This window comes from Microtus ochrogaster, linkage group LG4, assembly GCF_000317375.1.
Source record: "Microtus ochrogaster isolate Prairie Vole_2 linkage group LG4, MicOch1.0, whole genome shotgun sequence".
NCBI classification, from domain to species: Eukaryota; Metazoa; Chordata; class Mammalia; order Rodentia; family Cricetidae; genus Microtus; species Microtus ochrogaster.
In genome coordinates, this window is record NC_022030.1 from 65055462 (window position 1) to 65073123 (window position 17662).

Consider the following 17662-nt stretch of genomic DNA (forward strand, 5'->3'; position numbering starts at 1 on the left):
AAAAAAAAAAAAAAAAAAAAACTTATCCCAACTACTTCTCTCCATGAAGTTTATCAAATTATTTAAATACTTTAAGTATTTGACTATTGCTTGATATATTTCATTCATGTCCTTGATATATTTCATTCATGAGCCTGAGGGAGAAGATTCATAGGGGCAGAAACCCACACACATTTCTGTTACCATATTTCCAGTATCCAGGGATGGCATATAACAAATATTTGTTAGCTGATAAACTAAATAAACCTATCATATCAGTCAAAGAAAAGAAACTAATCAGACCCAAAATACATCAGCAGAGTCACTGATTTTACTTTATATACATTTTTATTTTTGAAAAATTAAAAATTCACTAAAATTATATCTATACATGAATTAACCCCAGTGCCCTCACTACATGTATGGGTCAGTGTAAGTATCATGTGCAGATAAAAGTCAACATTCTAGAAAAATTCACAACATGGGCTCTCTCACTGGTTCCTGAGTCAACTGTGACTTACAGGTATTTGCCATGTCTACTTACATGGACATTTAGTTTTAGCTAAATTAATCTTTATAACACAGTTAAGTAATTAAAATGCTACTGGAAAGATGCAGAAGCTTAAGATAACAGTAACAGTGCTCCAGAAATGTTAAAACCAAGGACAACAGAACACAGCTCATCACAGCCTGGCTGTGACTACGTAACAATAGCTGCCAAAAGCTCTACATACTTAGAAAACTAAACACAATAATTGTCTCTTCAAGGGGAAAGACAGAACTTTAATATTAAACAAAATAGGTTATATTTTTGGAAGAATCTTTATTTTATTTTATTTTTTTTAGTTGTTGAAAAAAAATTTCCGCCTCCTCACCATTTCCCATTTCCCTCCCCCTCCTCCCACATATTGCCCCCTCCCCCCACTCCCGTCCTCCTCTCCTCCTCCCTCCCACTCCATTCCCCCTCCCTCTTGGGAATGAAGAGCAGTCCAGATTCCCTGCCCTGCGGGAAATCCAAGGTCCTCCCACTTCTATCCAGGTCCAGGAGGGTGAGCATCCACACAGGCTAGGCTCCCACAAAGCCAGTTCATGTATTAGGATTGAAACCTAGTGCCATTGTCCTTGGCTTCTCATCAGCCTTCATTGTCCGCCCTGTTCAGAAAGTTCGGTTTCATCCCATGTTTATTCAGTCCCAGTCCCGCTGGCCTTGGTGAGCTCCCAATAGATCAGTTCCACTGTCACAGTGGGTGGGTGCACCCCTCGTGGTCCTGACTTCCTTGCTCATGTTCTCACTCCTTCTGCTCCTCATGGGGGTGAGGTGGCATGGGGCTAAGGGGAATTGGGGTGAGAAACGTGAGAAGGGGAGGATTGGGGGAGCTTGGGGGAATGGGATGGTTGGGATAAAGAAAGGGTGGACAAGGAAGCAGAGAAATATATATCCTAATTAAGGGAGCCACCTTAGGGTTGGCAAGAGACTTGATTCTAGAGGGGCTCGCAGGTGTCCAGGGAGATGTCCCCAGAGAGTACCTTGGGCAACTGAGGAGAGGGAACCTGAAATGACCCTATCCTATAGCCATACTGATGTATATCTTGCATATCACCTTAGAACCTTCATCTGGCGATGGATCGAGATAGAGACAGAGACCCAAATAGGAGCACCGGACTGAGCTCGTAAGACACAAAATAGGTTATTGAATTTGAAAACAAAATACTATGTTTATATTTAACGAAACATTAAAGTTTTGACTTGTTTTCTGTTGTTGTTTTAGTTTAGTTTAGTTTAGTTTTTGTTTTGCAGTGTCAGGATCAAACCCAGAGCCTTCCACATCTAGATCTTTTTCCCGGACGTACTGAAATGCTTCTACTATCACATTATTTAGAGCCTAAAATTGTCTATGTACAAACTACTAAATTGCTCAATGTACACACACAAACTATATACCAGAACTTCACAACTAGCTTTTACGATGTCACTGAAAGAGTTTGCTGAGGATTACGAGCCTTTTAAAAAATGTATAATACTGAATAGGATGGTACATGCCTGTAACCCTAGCGTTTGGAAGGCTGAGGCAGGGGGACTTCAGTTTAAGCTTCAGAGTGAGACTATGCCCTAAAAGACAAAGAGAACAAAGCTAAGAGCTAAAAATGCAGCACTTTTTGTCCAGTCCACAAGAACTGAAACAGGGAAGACAGAGATGTATGACCTGTGTTCCAAAGAAACTTGATGCAATTGTTGAATAGACCCTAAAAAATAAGTATTATAGTTTAGTAAATACAACTCATATCTTTAAAAATATTTTTACTTTTTTAAATAGGAATAAGGAGATAGCTCAGTAGTTGAGTACCTATCTGTATGCCTCTATCTATCTATCTATCTATCTATCTATCTATCTATCTATCTATCTATCTATCTATCTACTTATCATGATCATTAAAATAAATTGCCAATACAGACAGAACTAGGTCAGGCATGGTGGCATATGCTTTTAGTTTCAACTGGGAGAGAGAGGCAGGTGAATTTCTGTGAGTTTCTTGTAGAACATAACATGTTCCAGGCCAACCACAGCTACATATTGAGACACTATCTAAACAAACAAAACATACAGTACTTAGAATCAGATATTGAAATTTCCATACTATAAGTTATTAAAGCAAACTTTAAAAAAAAACAATAATACCCAGTTGAACTGCTTTCACTCAAGATAAAATTATCAATATGAAGAATCAGGGTTTTTTAGTACCTTTCATAAAAATATTAAAATATTAAAATTAATTTCATTTTTTTTTGCTCAGGTCTATATAAGTAACAGATTAGTAATACATCAATTTTGTATAATTTTAAAAAGACATGCATTAGTGGGAATAAATGTTTACCAATGCTTAGAAATGACTATTTTATATATCAAGAAGCCATTGAAAATTTTTAAATGTAAAAGAATAAATAAGTCTGATGTGAAGTTTAGAAACATAATCTTGGGACAGATACAGTGAAAACACTGGAAAGTTAAACATCTGTTACTACAATAACAGCAGAGTGTATCCACAAAGGTCTTCTGCTTCTGGGCCCCTTCTCACTACAGACAGTTAGACTTTAACAGAAGCTTTCTGCAGAGCAAGGTATATTCTGTAGCTCAGTACACAAGACAATGAGGGCCAAACCAACAGCAAGATGGAGCCATAAAAGGATAACATGACGCAGCTCTAAGACCCTGTGGACACTAACATGTTTAATATTTTTCTGCAAACTACAATCAGGCCAGAAAGAAATGAATCTATCTATCTTCTGACATTTGTATTCATGATTTCTTGAAGTTATTTTAAAGATTTTTAGCAATGGAATAGTATGCTCAGTGAAGTATAATATAGCTTCCTGCCTTCTTACTGCTCCCCCGAGCCAGTTTCCCACGTTAGTCATGTATGTGGTCAGTTTGGTTTACTTTCTTCCACATCAATTTCTATATATACACACTTTTAATGTACATATATGTATAGACATATAGATGTAATGTTTTGTGTGTGTGTGTACTTATATAGCTCTGGGTAACTGATTTCACAAAAATAGGATCATATTCATATTGACCTGTGGTTTGCTTCTTTCTTTTTTTATACTTCTTTCATTTAACAATATTTGATAGTCTTCCCTCTAGGACAGACCATATGGATCCATTCCTTTCCTTTTTTTTTTTTTTTTTTTTTGCAGAGCTGGAGGTCATGTTATCATATGGACATATAGATCATAGATTGTTAAGCTATTCCATTACTGATGGACTTAGCAATGTCCATTTCCCTTTATGATAAAACAATGAAAATCTTTGCTCATAAATCTTTGTATACTTATCTCTGTAGGATACATTTCTGTAAGTAGAGTTTGAGAGAAAAGGGTACATTTAAAATAGAATCAGCACTAAATTATACTTCAAATAAAAATAAACTATTATCAGGATTTAATCATTTCTTATTACTTTTCCCTTTTGTTTGGTTTTAGCATTTTGTTCATGGTTTTTATTCTTTGACAATTTCCTACATAAATATAATATATTTTCATAATACACAAGACTCAAGGATCTTAGTAAATATAGGATCTTATTGTGGCGCCCATACAGAACTCACTGTGGCACAGCTTGGATCTCCTGTCTCACTCTCCCAAATGCTGAGATTAAAACTGCGTCACCACATTTGGCTTCATTAAAGTTCTTATATAGTCTAATTCAATACAAGATCTCAGTAAACCTCTCAATTGTACATGAAGCAACAAAGGTTCCCGAGGGTTCAGGTTCAAATGCCCCAGAGGAGATAACGTCCTATGCACCAACAATAACTCAGGTGTGTAGATTATTACTAACATCTAGGACTACATTTGGACCAAATAAGTTTGAATACAACATGTATTTCCATCAATCATACTGACAAGTAGGAAAGAACTCTTATTTTTCTCACATACTCTCAGCAAGAAAAGCAAAAAAAAAAAAAAAAAAAGACAGTAAGTTCCAAAAAGATACAATTCATTCATTCCTCAAAGTTGGTAGAGCACCAGACACTTGGAGCTGAAGGCACCATAAGTTCAGCTACAGACCAAGCAAGTGTGGTGGAAAGACTCTGACACGGGATAACCTTAGCAAAACCTTCCATAGCCTCCGTGGTGGGTTGTATGAAAACTTTCTTGGTTCTAAGTATCTCCATGTGGCATCCAGAATGAATGCCAGTACTGAAACCAAATTCTGAAGAGAAATATCAGAAAAGAACTAACATCCCACAATGAAGAAACATCTTCAAAGAAGATGTTGTTATAAAAATACCACAAAAGTACTTTCCAATAAATTCCAGACCTAAAAGTAAAGCTTTAAAATGAGACTCCAAGCACAAGGTCTTGAATCCTCTGCTATGTGCCTAGAGAGGCCCATTTAGAGGAAGCACTTCTAAGCAGATAACATTGCCTTTTTTGAAAGGAGAATTTGGGGTTCAGCAAGAAGAAGAGACTAGGAAAGGGCACCTGCATCTTTATAAATCAGAACTGTCTAAAACCATTGAAGAAGCAAAACTTTTGCAAAAGGCCAGAGGGTCAATATTTTTAGGTCACACTAATGTTGGAATTATCATGAAGAATGGGTGATTCAAAGAAGCAAGCATAGTTGTGCTTTACTACAACGTGGATGTATAAGGAATTATGAATGTCGTATCATTTTAGGAAAAGAACTATTCCTAACTATTAACTATTACTGTAATTTTTCAAATCATTAAAAGTCTGAAATCCATCTTCAGCTAATGAGTTCAAGCAGCAGGCTGGATTTAGCTGGTAATCCAGGACTTGCTGACCTCTGGCGCAGAAGCACTAGGTTTGCAACTGAATCCAAATATCAGACAAAGAAGGAAACATATTAGGCCAACCCCAAGACGCACTGGGGGAGAAGACAGAGCAGGAACACCTGTTCCCAAGTGTTCCCCATGTTTACCTTAGGTCTTTTCTCTTGGATAACTCATCAGGTGGAATTGTCCAGGGCAGGCTCTGAGGGAGACATTCAAGAACTTCTGAAGAAAAATCAGAGAAGTCCACACCATACTCTGTCAGGATCCCTTCTGTTTCAGGCTCGATTTCACCAGCCTGCCCAAGACTCTTAGCCAGTTGCCTGTGGATTGAGCAGAGAATGGATAATTGTAATAGTGAACAGATGAAATATATGCCAGTTCTCTTCTCTAAAATGAGTTAGTATAAAAGTCCTTATGAAGTCCATGACCATAGTATAATTATACCTTTCAGAACAAATTCTGATCAGGGGAAAAGGGACAGAAGACAGAGCTTCTTGGAATTTGGCCATTTTCCTCATGGCAAAGTCAAAACTGATGCCCATACACTTTTGCTTTGACAGTCTTATTATATAGCCCAGGCTGCCCTTCAACTGAGAACTCTCCTGCTTCAGCCTCCCCAGTGCTGGGATTTCGGGTGCATGCCATCACATCCAGTTTTAACATTGATACTGTGAAATCTCTGCAAGATGCTTTTGGCAAGCTCCTTTAGAAAAGTTTGACCAACTTAGCTTATTGCTAAATTATGAATAGGTTGAAAGATGAAAAAGCTCAACCCAGCCCCTAGAAATATTAAGGAAGAAGACGGGGTTCAAATTGTGGGCTTCAGATGTTTATAAACACCTTAGGTCATGCTCACTAAGTTAGAGCTAGATTCATATAGGTTTTGCAATTCTATTAGAATTCATCTTTAAAATGTGAAAGTATTTTATCCAAATATAAAAGTTATGTTTATCATGGAAAAATAAACTGAAAAAAACTTAAGTCTACAATCCAGCCACAACAGCAAGCTACTGTTCACATTTTAGGATTGACCCTTAAAAAACAAGATGATCTTGTGAGTGGGAGTATACAGACAAAAGATTTCTGTGAGTTCCAGCCCAGTCGAGACTACATAGTAAGATCCTTTCTCAACACAGAAAAAAAAAAAACAAAATAAAAGAACAACAATAAAAACCACAAGATGACATTTATTAGAACAATCCTGGCATTACGATCTGAATTCTAGCTTTTAGAAGGTATGTCTCATATATTAAAATGGATAAATTCAGAGCTAAGAATCAGAAATGAGAAAAAAAACACATGTAATGTTTGTCTTTCTGGGTCTGGGTTACTTCACTCAGTGTCATATGTTCTAGTTCTATCCATTCACCAGCAAATTTCAAGATTTCATTCTTCTTTACAACTGAGTGGAATCCCATGGTGGAAATACTCCACTTTCACTACCCATTCATCAGTTGAAGGATGTTTACAGTTTAAGCCTTGCTTCTGTTTCCTAGCTACTAGGGACAGAGTGGTAGTGAACATGGCAGAGCAAGTATGTATGGAGTAAGTAGGGACTTGAATTATTTGGGCATATGTCAAGGAGTGGAATTAGCTTGGTCATATGGTATATCTAATTTTAGCTTTTTGGGAATTTTCCACTCTGATTTAAATGACGGCTTCATCAGTTTGTAGTCCTACCAATAGTGAATGAGGGTATTACTACAACTAGTTAAAACAACTGTTCAGAGAACAGTTGACCAGGGTGTGATCAGTCCCAATTGATACATCTACAACACAACTCTTGCACGTAAGGCTCATGAAACATCATGGGAAAGGGCCTGGAAATTTTATAAGAGCCAGAAAACCAGGAAGTCTGTTGTAAGATTATTCCTTCTATCGCTGACAAGAAAGTTGTATCCATGGAAGTTTCAACATGGCTGACTAAAGAAGACCTAAATAATTCCAACAATTGATATCCCAATATAAATGAGTGAACTCTTCTATGGCCCCAACCCTAGATGAAGAGCTCCAAAAAATTAACAACTGCTGATAGAAGAAAAATTATTCTTCCCCAGGGATGAGCCCCCTGATTGGTTATCCAAAACCAATTGGTCAGCCCTAGAAACATACACATGCAGGCAACACTGAATGAACTCAGTGTGTTATATTTAAATATTTATTTCTTTAATGTATATGCAACAACAATGGCTCAAAATGGGGAGGCCTCATGAATGTGGGAGGGAGTGGGGGGCAGAAGGAAGAACTAATATAATTATATTTTAATTAAATAAAAAATAAAATGGATAGGTCTCTAGTCTTATAAAAATTCTCATCCACATACAGATTACAAATGTGAACTCAGTGTCATATCCAGACACAAATTGCAAACATGATACCAGCCTTAAGTAGCTATCTTTGTGAAGGGTACTGGGGAAACCAAAAGTAGCCACCTTCTCTGTAATATATGCTTATTTGTCCACGAGGATAATCAGGGAATCTACCTTTAGCTCCTTCTGAAGGAGTCTCGATATGGCATTAGGACTTTACCAGAGTCATTCAATTTCTATGAATATGATTTTGCTTCCTATATTGAAGGTGGATGCCAAGCTGCCAGGGTTCTTAAGTGCATAGTAGTAAATGGGAATAAAGGGTCTGGTTATCATATTGTCAGACTTTTAGCAAATTCTGACCTCTGACCTGATTACAAGAATATAAGCTGTTGCAGCAGAGCTAGCCCCACTTCTCACACACAAGTCATCGAAGAGCAGCTCCATGGTCTACACACACCCTCTAGGGACACTGTGGAACATCCACAGTCAAGACTCTACCCCTTGGAAACTGTAAGCCTAATTAAATGCTTGCTTTTCAAAAAAATAACTTGCCTTGTTCGTGGTGCTTTATCACAGCAATAGAAACTCTAAGACAAATGACAATTAGAATCCAGGTAAATAATAGGAAAGAGAAAAATAAAGAATGAAGAACTAATGAAGAGAAAAGAAACAAATTCTGAAGAAAGAGTAAAATAGATGAGACCATAGCTAGAGTGGACAGGAAAAGCTGTGAGGCAAAGACACAAATTCTAAGTACCAGAGTAAGAGGGGGAGTCATTAACATCCTACAAGCATGAAAAGGGCAAGGGAGTGGCTAATGATTTTTATCCAATAAATTCAACATCTTGGACAAAATAGGCAAATTCCTTGAAATATACAAACTGCCCAGGATTCTTCAAGAAAGTCAATATCTGGACATCCCTGTATCTATTAAAGAAATTGAACTAGGATTTTAAAATCTTCTCACAAAGAAAACTGAAGTTCAGATCCTTTTCCAGATAGATTCTACAAAATACTTTAAACAGAAATCAGATGTCATATTTATTTTAAAAGTATAACCAATTAACTTAAAATTTATCCAGCTGAAGAAAATTGATCAATATAATTCACCATAGTAACAATCACAAAATTAATACAATCATGTCACTGTAATAGGAAAGAAAAAATAAAGAAACAAAAACCAATGGACAGAATAAACAGAATTTGACAGAATTTTCACATTCATTCACAATAAAGGCACATGATCAATGGTTAGAAGCTTCTTTGATTTGATTGAAACCTTCCAAGAAAATCCTGGAGCTGGGCCTGAGGAGCTGGCTCAGTCAGTAGACTAGTAGACTGCTTGCTACATAGGAATAAGGACCTCAGTTTAGAACCTGATATCTATGTTGTTTTGTTTTTTTTTTTTAAAAAAAAGCCAGTTGTGGGTATGTGTCCCTGTAATTCCAGTACTGGGAAGGTAAAGACAGAAGAATCCCTGGAACCTGCTGACCAGCTAGTCCTGTCAGATTGTTGAGGTCCATGTTCAGTGAGATCCCACCTCAAAAACAAGGTGACACCTAATGTCAGGCTTCTATGTAAGCACATTTATGTAAACATGTATGAAATGTACACATACATATCCTCCCCATCCTAGACTAATGCTAAATTTAGTGGTGAAAGTCTAAATGTTTTCCCATAGGTCAGGAATAAGACAACAGTGCTCATTCTCAACCCTATGCAACACTGTTTGGGGGAGCCTAGTGAATGCCACAAAGCAAAAGGTAAACTATGCATAAAATTAAAATTGGAGGACTTCACACTGCATATAGTGGGATAAAGTGAGTATAATTCCCATGAAGAAATAACCAGTTCCTATTATGTTTCCTGGAAGATCTCTGTGTATTAAAACAGGATTCCATATAATGTATTTAAACTCTTAACCCAAGATTCCTAATGTAAAGATAGTGCCCCAAAGACAAGAAAAGCTCATGGCAGTAAAAATGCTTTTAGGCTTGTAGAGGTAGAAGTAGCAGCAGGGTCTGTGTTAATGGTGTCTTGCAGGAAAAGAGGTAGAATCCACTAGCATTGTGAACCAATAACTCTTATAAAAGATGAAGCTGAGACTTCTTGGCTCTGCAGAATTACCTTTGTGCGGTTCTCAGGTGGTTGAGCTGTCACTGTTTCTGTAATCCCTTCAGTACCCTTCCAATAAATCCTTTTCCAAACACTTCCATTCTCTTGCTTGCAACTAAGAACCCAGACAGTTAAAGATGTAGGTCCCAATAATCTTCAAAATGCTAAGTAATCTTTTAAAATAACATTTACCTGTGCTCACCAGAATGAAGTTCCCATGAAAGACTTGAGGGGGCTTATTATCACTACCTTTGAAGCTTAAAGGACATAGAAATTCAACACTGGGGTAGAGTAAAGTAACAGAAATTGTTACTCAGGCTAAAAAGAACTTTATTCTATTGATGAAAGGTCATTAAAAAATAGTATTTTAAAAGCTAATGGGATCTGAGTTATTCCCTAGTCATCTAGCCTACTCATTATTCTCACAGGCTTCTGGATCTTTTTATACACTTCTTATGTATTATCAATGTCTTTTAAAATAAATTTATCTTATGTGCTTGGGTGTTTTCCCTACATAAATGTCTGTGCACTGCTTATGTGCCTGGAACCCACAGAGATCAGAAAAGGACTTTGGATGACCTAGAACTAGAGTTGCTGGTGATTGAACAGTCATGTGGGTGCCGAGAATCAAATCCAAGTCTTTTGGAAAAGCAGTCAGTGCTCTTAACAACAGCACATCTCTCCAGCCCTCTAATAGCAATCAATGTCTTTAACTGTTTGGGTTCACAGAAAGTGGATGATGAAGCATCCCACCCCTTTGAAGGTATAGTTTCTAAAAAGGCAGTGTGGCAGAAATTTTCTAATGTATCTGTAGTTCACTTTGGTTGAGGAAACAAGGCAATAGCTATGAATTTAACCAGACAGACAGATACCTGAAACGACTGGTAACATGGGATCTAGGCAAGAGATATATAAATAAGTCTATTGAAATGAGCCTGGCAGAGTGTGAGTGTTTACACTGTGTTGTGGTTAGTCTTGTCAACTCAACTGAGTATAGAATCATCAAGGAAACACATATGAGTATGCTTTTGCAAATATTAAACAAACAGGGAAAGACCTACCCTGAATGTGAGTGACATCATCCCAGGTAATAGGGTCCTATGCTTAGTGAAAAGGAGAAAGTAAACTGAGCACCAGCATTCATCTTTCTGTCTTCCTGCCTCACACTGTTACCATGAGCTGTATGTATCCCCTTTAACTGTGAGCCAAAATAAACCCTTCCTTCCTTAAGCTGTTTCTTGTAAAAGATTAGGTCACAGCAATGAAGAAAGTACCTATTGTACACTGCATGAAAGATCTCAGTGAAGCAATTCATGTGGAACAATTCAATGTGAATGCTGCATGGGTCTTCCTGAGAATGTCAGTGATCCCCTTCTCCAATCACTTCAGTGCTTCCTCAGTGAGCTTTAAGAACAAAGAACACTTCCTTAAGTACTTTTTGGCCATTTGAGATTCTTTTGTTGAGAATTCTCTGTTTAGTTCTGTATCACATTTTTTAATTAGGCTATTTAGAATTTTTTTTTTTTTTTTTTGGTTTTTCGAGACAGGGTTTCTCTGTGGCTTTGGAGCCTGTCCTGGAACTAGCTCTGTAGACCAGGCTGGTCTCGAACTCACAGAGATCCGCCTGTCTCTGCCTCCTGAGTGCTGGGATTAAAGGCATGCGCCACCACCGCCCGGCTGCTATTTAGAATTTTGATGTCTAATTTCTTGAGTTCTTTATATATTTTGAGATCAGTCCTTTGTCTGATGTGGGGTTGGTGAAGATCTTTTCCCATTCAGTAGGCTGCCTTTTTGTCTTATTGACTGTGTCCTTTGCTTAAAGAAGCTTCTCAGTTCCAGGAGGTACCATTTATTAATTGTTGCTCCCAGTGTCTGTGCTACTGGTGTTATATTTAGGAAGTGGTCTCCTGTGCCCATGCATTGAGGACTACTTACCACTTTCTCTTCTATCAGGTTCAGTGTGGTCAGATTTATATTGAAGTCTTTAATCCATTTGGACTTGAGTTTTGTGCATGGGAATAGATATGGATCTATTTTCATTCTTCTACATGTTGACATCCAGTTATGCCAGCACCATTTGTTGAAGATACTTTCTTTATTCCATTGTATAATTTTAGCTTCTTTGTCAAAAATCAGGTGTTCACAGGTGTGTGAATTATTGATTCAATTCCATTGGTCAACCTCTCTGTTTTTATGTCAGTACCACGGTGTTTTCATTACTGTAGCTCTGTAATAGAGCTTGATGTCAGGGATGGTAAGGCCTCCAGAAGTTCTTTTATTGTACAGATTGTTTTGGCTATTCTGGGTTTTTTGTTTTTTCATATAAAGTTGATTATTGTTCTTTCAAGGTCTGTGAAGAATTGTGTTGGGATTTTGATGGGGATTGCATTGAATCTATAAATTGATTTTGGTAGGATTGCCATTTTTACTATGTTGATCCTACCTACCCAAGAGCATGGGAGATCTTTCCATTTTCTGGTACCTTCTTCAATTTCTTTCTTCAAAGAATGAAAGTTCTTGTCGAATAGGTCTTTCAATGCTCAATCATACTACAAAGGCATTTGTTCAAGTATGTTCATAGTAGCATTACTTGTAATAGCCAGGACCTGAAAACAACCTAGATGCCCCTCAACTGAAGAATGGGTATAGAAAATGTGTCACATTTATACATTAGAGTACTACTCAGAAGTTAAAAAAAAATGACATCTTGAATTTTGCATGCAAATGAATGGAACTAGAAAAAAACATCCTGAGTGAGGTAACCCAGACCCAAAGAGATGAATATGGTATGTACTCACTCATAAGTGGATACTAGCTATAAACAAAGGCTATTGAGCCTATAGTTCATGATCCTAGAGAAGCTAAGTAATAAGGTGAACCCTAAGAAAAACATAGATAGATCCACCTGGAAATTGGAAACAGACAAGATCGCCTGACAAAATTAGGAGCATGTAGCTGGAAGGAGAAGGGAGGGTGGAAGGGGAAAAGGAGAAAAGGGGAGGGGTGAGGAGAACTTGAGGGAATGGCATAGTCGAGAAGGAGGAAGGGCAGAGATGAGAACAAGGAAAGAGATATCTTGATTGAGGGAGCAACTTTAGGGCTAGCAAGAAACCTGGCTCTAGAGAAATTCCCAGGAATCCATAAGGATGACCCCAGCTAAGACCCTAAGCAATAGAGGAGACGGGCCCGATCTTGACTTGCACTGTAGTCAGACTGATGAATATCTTACATATCACCATCGAACCTTCATCCAGCAACTGATGGAAACAAAGGCAGAGACCTGCATCGGATCACTGGACTGAGCTCCCAAAGTCCAGTTGAAGAGTAGGAGGAATGAGAATATGAGCAAAGAGGTCAAGACCATGATGGGTACACCCATTGAAACAGTATACCTGAGCTAATGGGAGCTTACCAACTCCAGCTGAACTGGAAAGGAACAAGCATAGGAACAAACTAGTCCCTCTGAATGTGGTTGACAGTTGCATGGCTGGGGCAGATTGAGGGGCCACTGGCAGTGGCACCAGGATTTATCCCTACTGCATGTACTGGCTTTTTGGAAACCTATTCTCTTTGGATAGATACCTTGCTGAGCCTAGATATAGTAGGGAGAGCCTTGGACCTTCTCCAAAGCAAGGTGCCTTACTCTCTCTGAGGATTAGATGGTGGCAGGGTAGGAGGGTCTGTGGAAGGAATGGGAGGAAAGGGAATAGGAACTTGGATTGGTATGTAAAATGAAAAAAAGTATGTTTTCTTTTAAAAAAAAATTAAAAAAAGGAAAAAACTTCTTAAAAAAAGAACAAAGAACACAGATGTGAAAATGAACTCCACAACAACAACTTTTCATTTGTGTTGACCTGGCTCCCATCTTTATAGGACACTAATATGCCAACAGCCAGCACAGCCAATTTATGACAAAGAATGATGCCAGAAGGACATTTGACAGTGGATTGTGTCTATTGAGCTCTTCATGACAGAGAGATCACTCTCCACTAACGTGGAAACTCTAAGTCTGGGTTTATGACTGCCATCTTCATTTGCACTACCTATTGTACTAATGTAAGTACCACAATACATACATTTTCAGAGTACTTTATAAGGATAATATATAAGAATTATATATTATCTCAATCAACACTGATTTTCTGCAAGAAGCAAATCTTAGGACTTCACTGACTAGAAGAGTATAATCAGGAGAAGGTCTTCAGTGGACTGCAGTGTTATCCTGCCAGAGACAGTGGTGCTCAAGCTCAATATTCTAGAGCCAAGACACAGGATCTGAAAACACAGGGTGCAAGGAAAGAGTGTCAGGCTGTTCTGTGTCACAACGGAGACCTACTTGTGGTTGGGAATGCAGTTTAGTGGTAGAACTTCTGTGAACATGCACAAGGTCTTAAGTTTGGTCTCCAGCATTTGGGGCAAAAACAACAAAAATTTAATTACAAAATGTTACTCTTGTCCTCATAATGATTACTTTTATTTATTCTGTTTTTTTCAAGTCAGATATGCATACATAATTTATGTATCTATATATAATCTAAGAACTACAAATCAGAGAAAACATATATCTGTCTTTTGAGATTGGCTTAATATTATCTCAAGTGTGATGCTCTTTTATATCTTTTATGACATGTCTAGGGATACAATAATTCCTTTTATTTTGAAATGGAGAACACAAAAACCATAACTGATAAAAATAGCCATAAAAAAACTACTGACTTCTTTATTTCTATTCAAAGCAGCTAAGAGATGCTTCAGAAGTAAAAATGATTAGAATACTATAAAAAGGTTACATACATATGCTGCCAAGGCATAGGACACTGCCTTTTTGTGTGACAGGTTGTTACTACGCTGCCCAGGTTGGCCTCAAAATCAAGACAATACCTAAATTATACTAAATGATGAACTATTTATTAACCCGATGACTACATAATTGCTGGGTATAGTGCAGTTTGAGAGAACTTTATCAGCATGAAAAGAAATGTCCTTGTATGTGTGGGTGTTTGGGTACCAGTGGAGGTAAGGCAGATCCAGAGCATAGTAAGATCTCTCACCCTGGGAAGCTGGGTAATCTTCTCCAAGATATAATATGGCCACAAATGGTAATCCTACGCCTAAAGCAGAGAAAATTCTAAAATCCTGGACAAAAAAACTTTCTAAGATTCAGCTTCTGAAGGATCATTACAGTAATCCTCTGCCCATGGTTTTATTTTCCAAGGTCTTAAGTACCCACAGTCACCCACCTATGGTTAGGAATTACTAGATGGAAAAAAAAAACTAGAAATAATTCATAAAATTTTAGTCACATGCTATTTTGGGTAAGAATCTCCCACCACCCTGCTAAGGTCCTCTATGGGGCATACATTCTCCTTTTGCCCAGCCTATTTACTCTGCACATACAGCCCATTCGTTAATCACTTGTAGCCATCTTTGTTGCCAGGTCAACTTATGTGGCATCATGGCACTTGAAGTCAAGTAGACTTATTTTCCTTAATATTGTCTATATAGTGTAAAAACAGTCTGGCAATTTTATTACAGTACATTGTTATGATTACTGTTGCTAATCTCTTGCTGTGCCTATTAATAAGTTGAACTTTATCATAAGTTCATACCTATAGGCAAACCCAAAGGGTATGTAGGGTTCAGTGCTATCTGTGATTTCAGGCATCCAACAGAAGTCTTGGAATGCATCATATGCCAAAAAGTGACTATTATATCAATATCACATAACATTTAAACATAGAGCATATTCAATTAAAAAAAACCATACTGACTATAAGCAAGGAAAGGTTAAGGGAAAGTATGAAAGAAGAGCTAAACATCCTCTAAGCAAACAACCACAAAATGACAGTCACTATTAAAAATGGACTGATGGGCCTATCAGCCCTGAGACCTAAGCACTTGAATTAACAGCTCAAGTACATAAAGAATAAGTCTCAATGGCTTTGGGTTTGGGGACCTCAGAAATATGTAGAAAAGAACAATAGAACTACTGTATAAACAAGATCCTGCTAGCAGCCACCACAGGCAAAATGACACTACTTGCAAATAACAAGAATCACAAAGAAAAAACTTCCCAAAGTGAAGGCAATGAGGGGAAAGGTGAGGAAAAGAGAAGGCAATGAAACTGAAGAACAAAGACCTCAGGAAAAATGTAGAGAAAACTTGTGAATGGCAGATCGTGATGGGTAATCTTGAATGTCCACATGGAAGGACTTAAAATCACCATGGAAACAAATCTCTGGGCATGTCTGAGATTTGTTTATTTTATTTAGATTTATTTGATTTTTTTTGATTAGGTTAATTCATGTGAGCAGTACCATTCCACAGGCTGTAAAAAAGCATAATTCATGATATGTTGTATAGTTTTTATACACTGAATAAAAAGAAGAGCTGAGCACAAGAATGCATTGGTCTTGAATTCCTGATTGTGGATATAACATTATTTGCCACCTCCTACTCAATAGAGTAGATAGTATACTGTGAGCCAAAACCAACCTGCTTACAACTATTTTGTCAGGCTGTAGATTTGCTGCCGTTGTTGTTTTAATCATCACAACAACGAGACAGGTAACTAATAAACAGACCAGGGCAAAGGGATCTAATGTCAGCAGAGCCAAAGGGAGGTTCTAGATAAAAAAGTTTGAAATCATTTTCAAATATACTACTAAGATAACATTCCTGAAATAAAAGGAAATGTAGATTTTTTTTTCAGACAGGCTAGATCACATCACAGGAAGAACCAGAGAAACATAATAAAAAAAAATCATTGGATATCAGAGTTAAAACTTTCTAAATGCACAATCTCAAGAGAACAAGGCTGTCATAAACACCTACTTAAAATCTACTAAGAGATGGAGTTGTTCACAGGGACAACCAGCGTTGTTTAGTGGACCACATATGTGGCAAAAAGAGTGAGGGAAAGCTGGTAACAGCAAGTATGGGGACAGATCCAATCCCATAAACTGTCACAGAAGTCGCAGAAGTAATGAAATTTTTTAATTGATTTTTATTGAGCTTTACATTTTTCTCTGCTCCCCTTCCTGCCTCTCCCTTGCCCCTTCAACCCTCCCATAAGTCCCATGCTCCCAATTTATTCAGGAGATCTTGTCTTTTGCTACTTCCCATGTAGATTATATCTATGTAAGTCTCTCTTAGTGTCCTCATTGTTATCTAAATTCTCTGGGATTATGGTTGGTAGGCTGGCTTTCTTTGCTTTATGTTTAAAAACCACCTATGAGTGAGTACATGTGATAATTGTCTTTCTGTGACTGGGTTGCCTCACTCAAAATAATGTTTTCTAGTTCTATCAATTTTCCTGCAAAATTCAAGATGTCGTTATTTTTCTCTGCTGTGTAGTACTCCATTGTGTAAATGTACCACATTTTTCTTATCCATTCTTCAGTCGAGGGGCATTTAGGTTGTTTCCAGGCTCTGGCTATGACAAACAAAGCTGCTGTGAACATAGTTGAGCACATGTCCTTGTAGCACGATTGAGCATCCTTTGGATATATACCAAAAAGTGGTATTACTAGGTTTTGAGAAAGGTTGCTTCCCAATTTTCTGAGAAATTGCCACAATGACATCCAAAGGGATTGTACCAGCTTGCATTCCCAAGAGCAATGCAGAAGTGTTCCCTTTTCCCCACAACCTCTCCAGCATAAGTTGTCATCAGTGTTTTTGATCTTGGCTATTCTTACAGGTGTAAGCTGGAATCTCCAAGTTGTTTTGATTTGCATTTCTCTGCTGACTAAGGATATTGAACATTTCCTTAAGTGCCTTTCAGCCATTTTAGATTCCTCTGTTAAGAGTTCTCTGTTTAGGTCTGTACTCCTTTTTTTAAAAAATTGGATTATGTGGTCTTTTGGTGTCCAATTTCTTGAGTTCTTTGTATATTTTGGAGATCAGACTTCTGTCTGATGTGGGGTTAGTGAAAATCTTTTCCTATTCTGTAG

At 37.6% G+C, this 17662-nt stretch overlaps 1 protein-coding gene across 2 annotated transcripts in view; it reads right to left on the reverse strand.

Annotated features, from left to right (window-relative positions):
* Dis3l2 (DIS3 like 3'-5' exoribonuclease 2) overlaps positions 1-17662 on the reverse strand; it is a 315411-nt gene that overhangs the window by 168583 nt on the left and 129166 nt on the right. For both annotated transcript variants that reach the window (XM_026786355.1, XM_026786354.1), the window contains one exon: positions 5430-5603. In XM_026786355.1, the coding sequence (XP_026642156.1) occupies positions 5430-5603 (174 nt within the window). The remainder of the gene's footprint in view (positions 1-5429; positions 5604-17662) is intronic.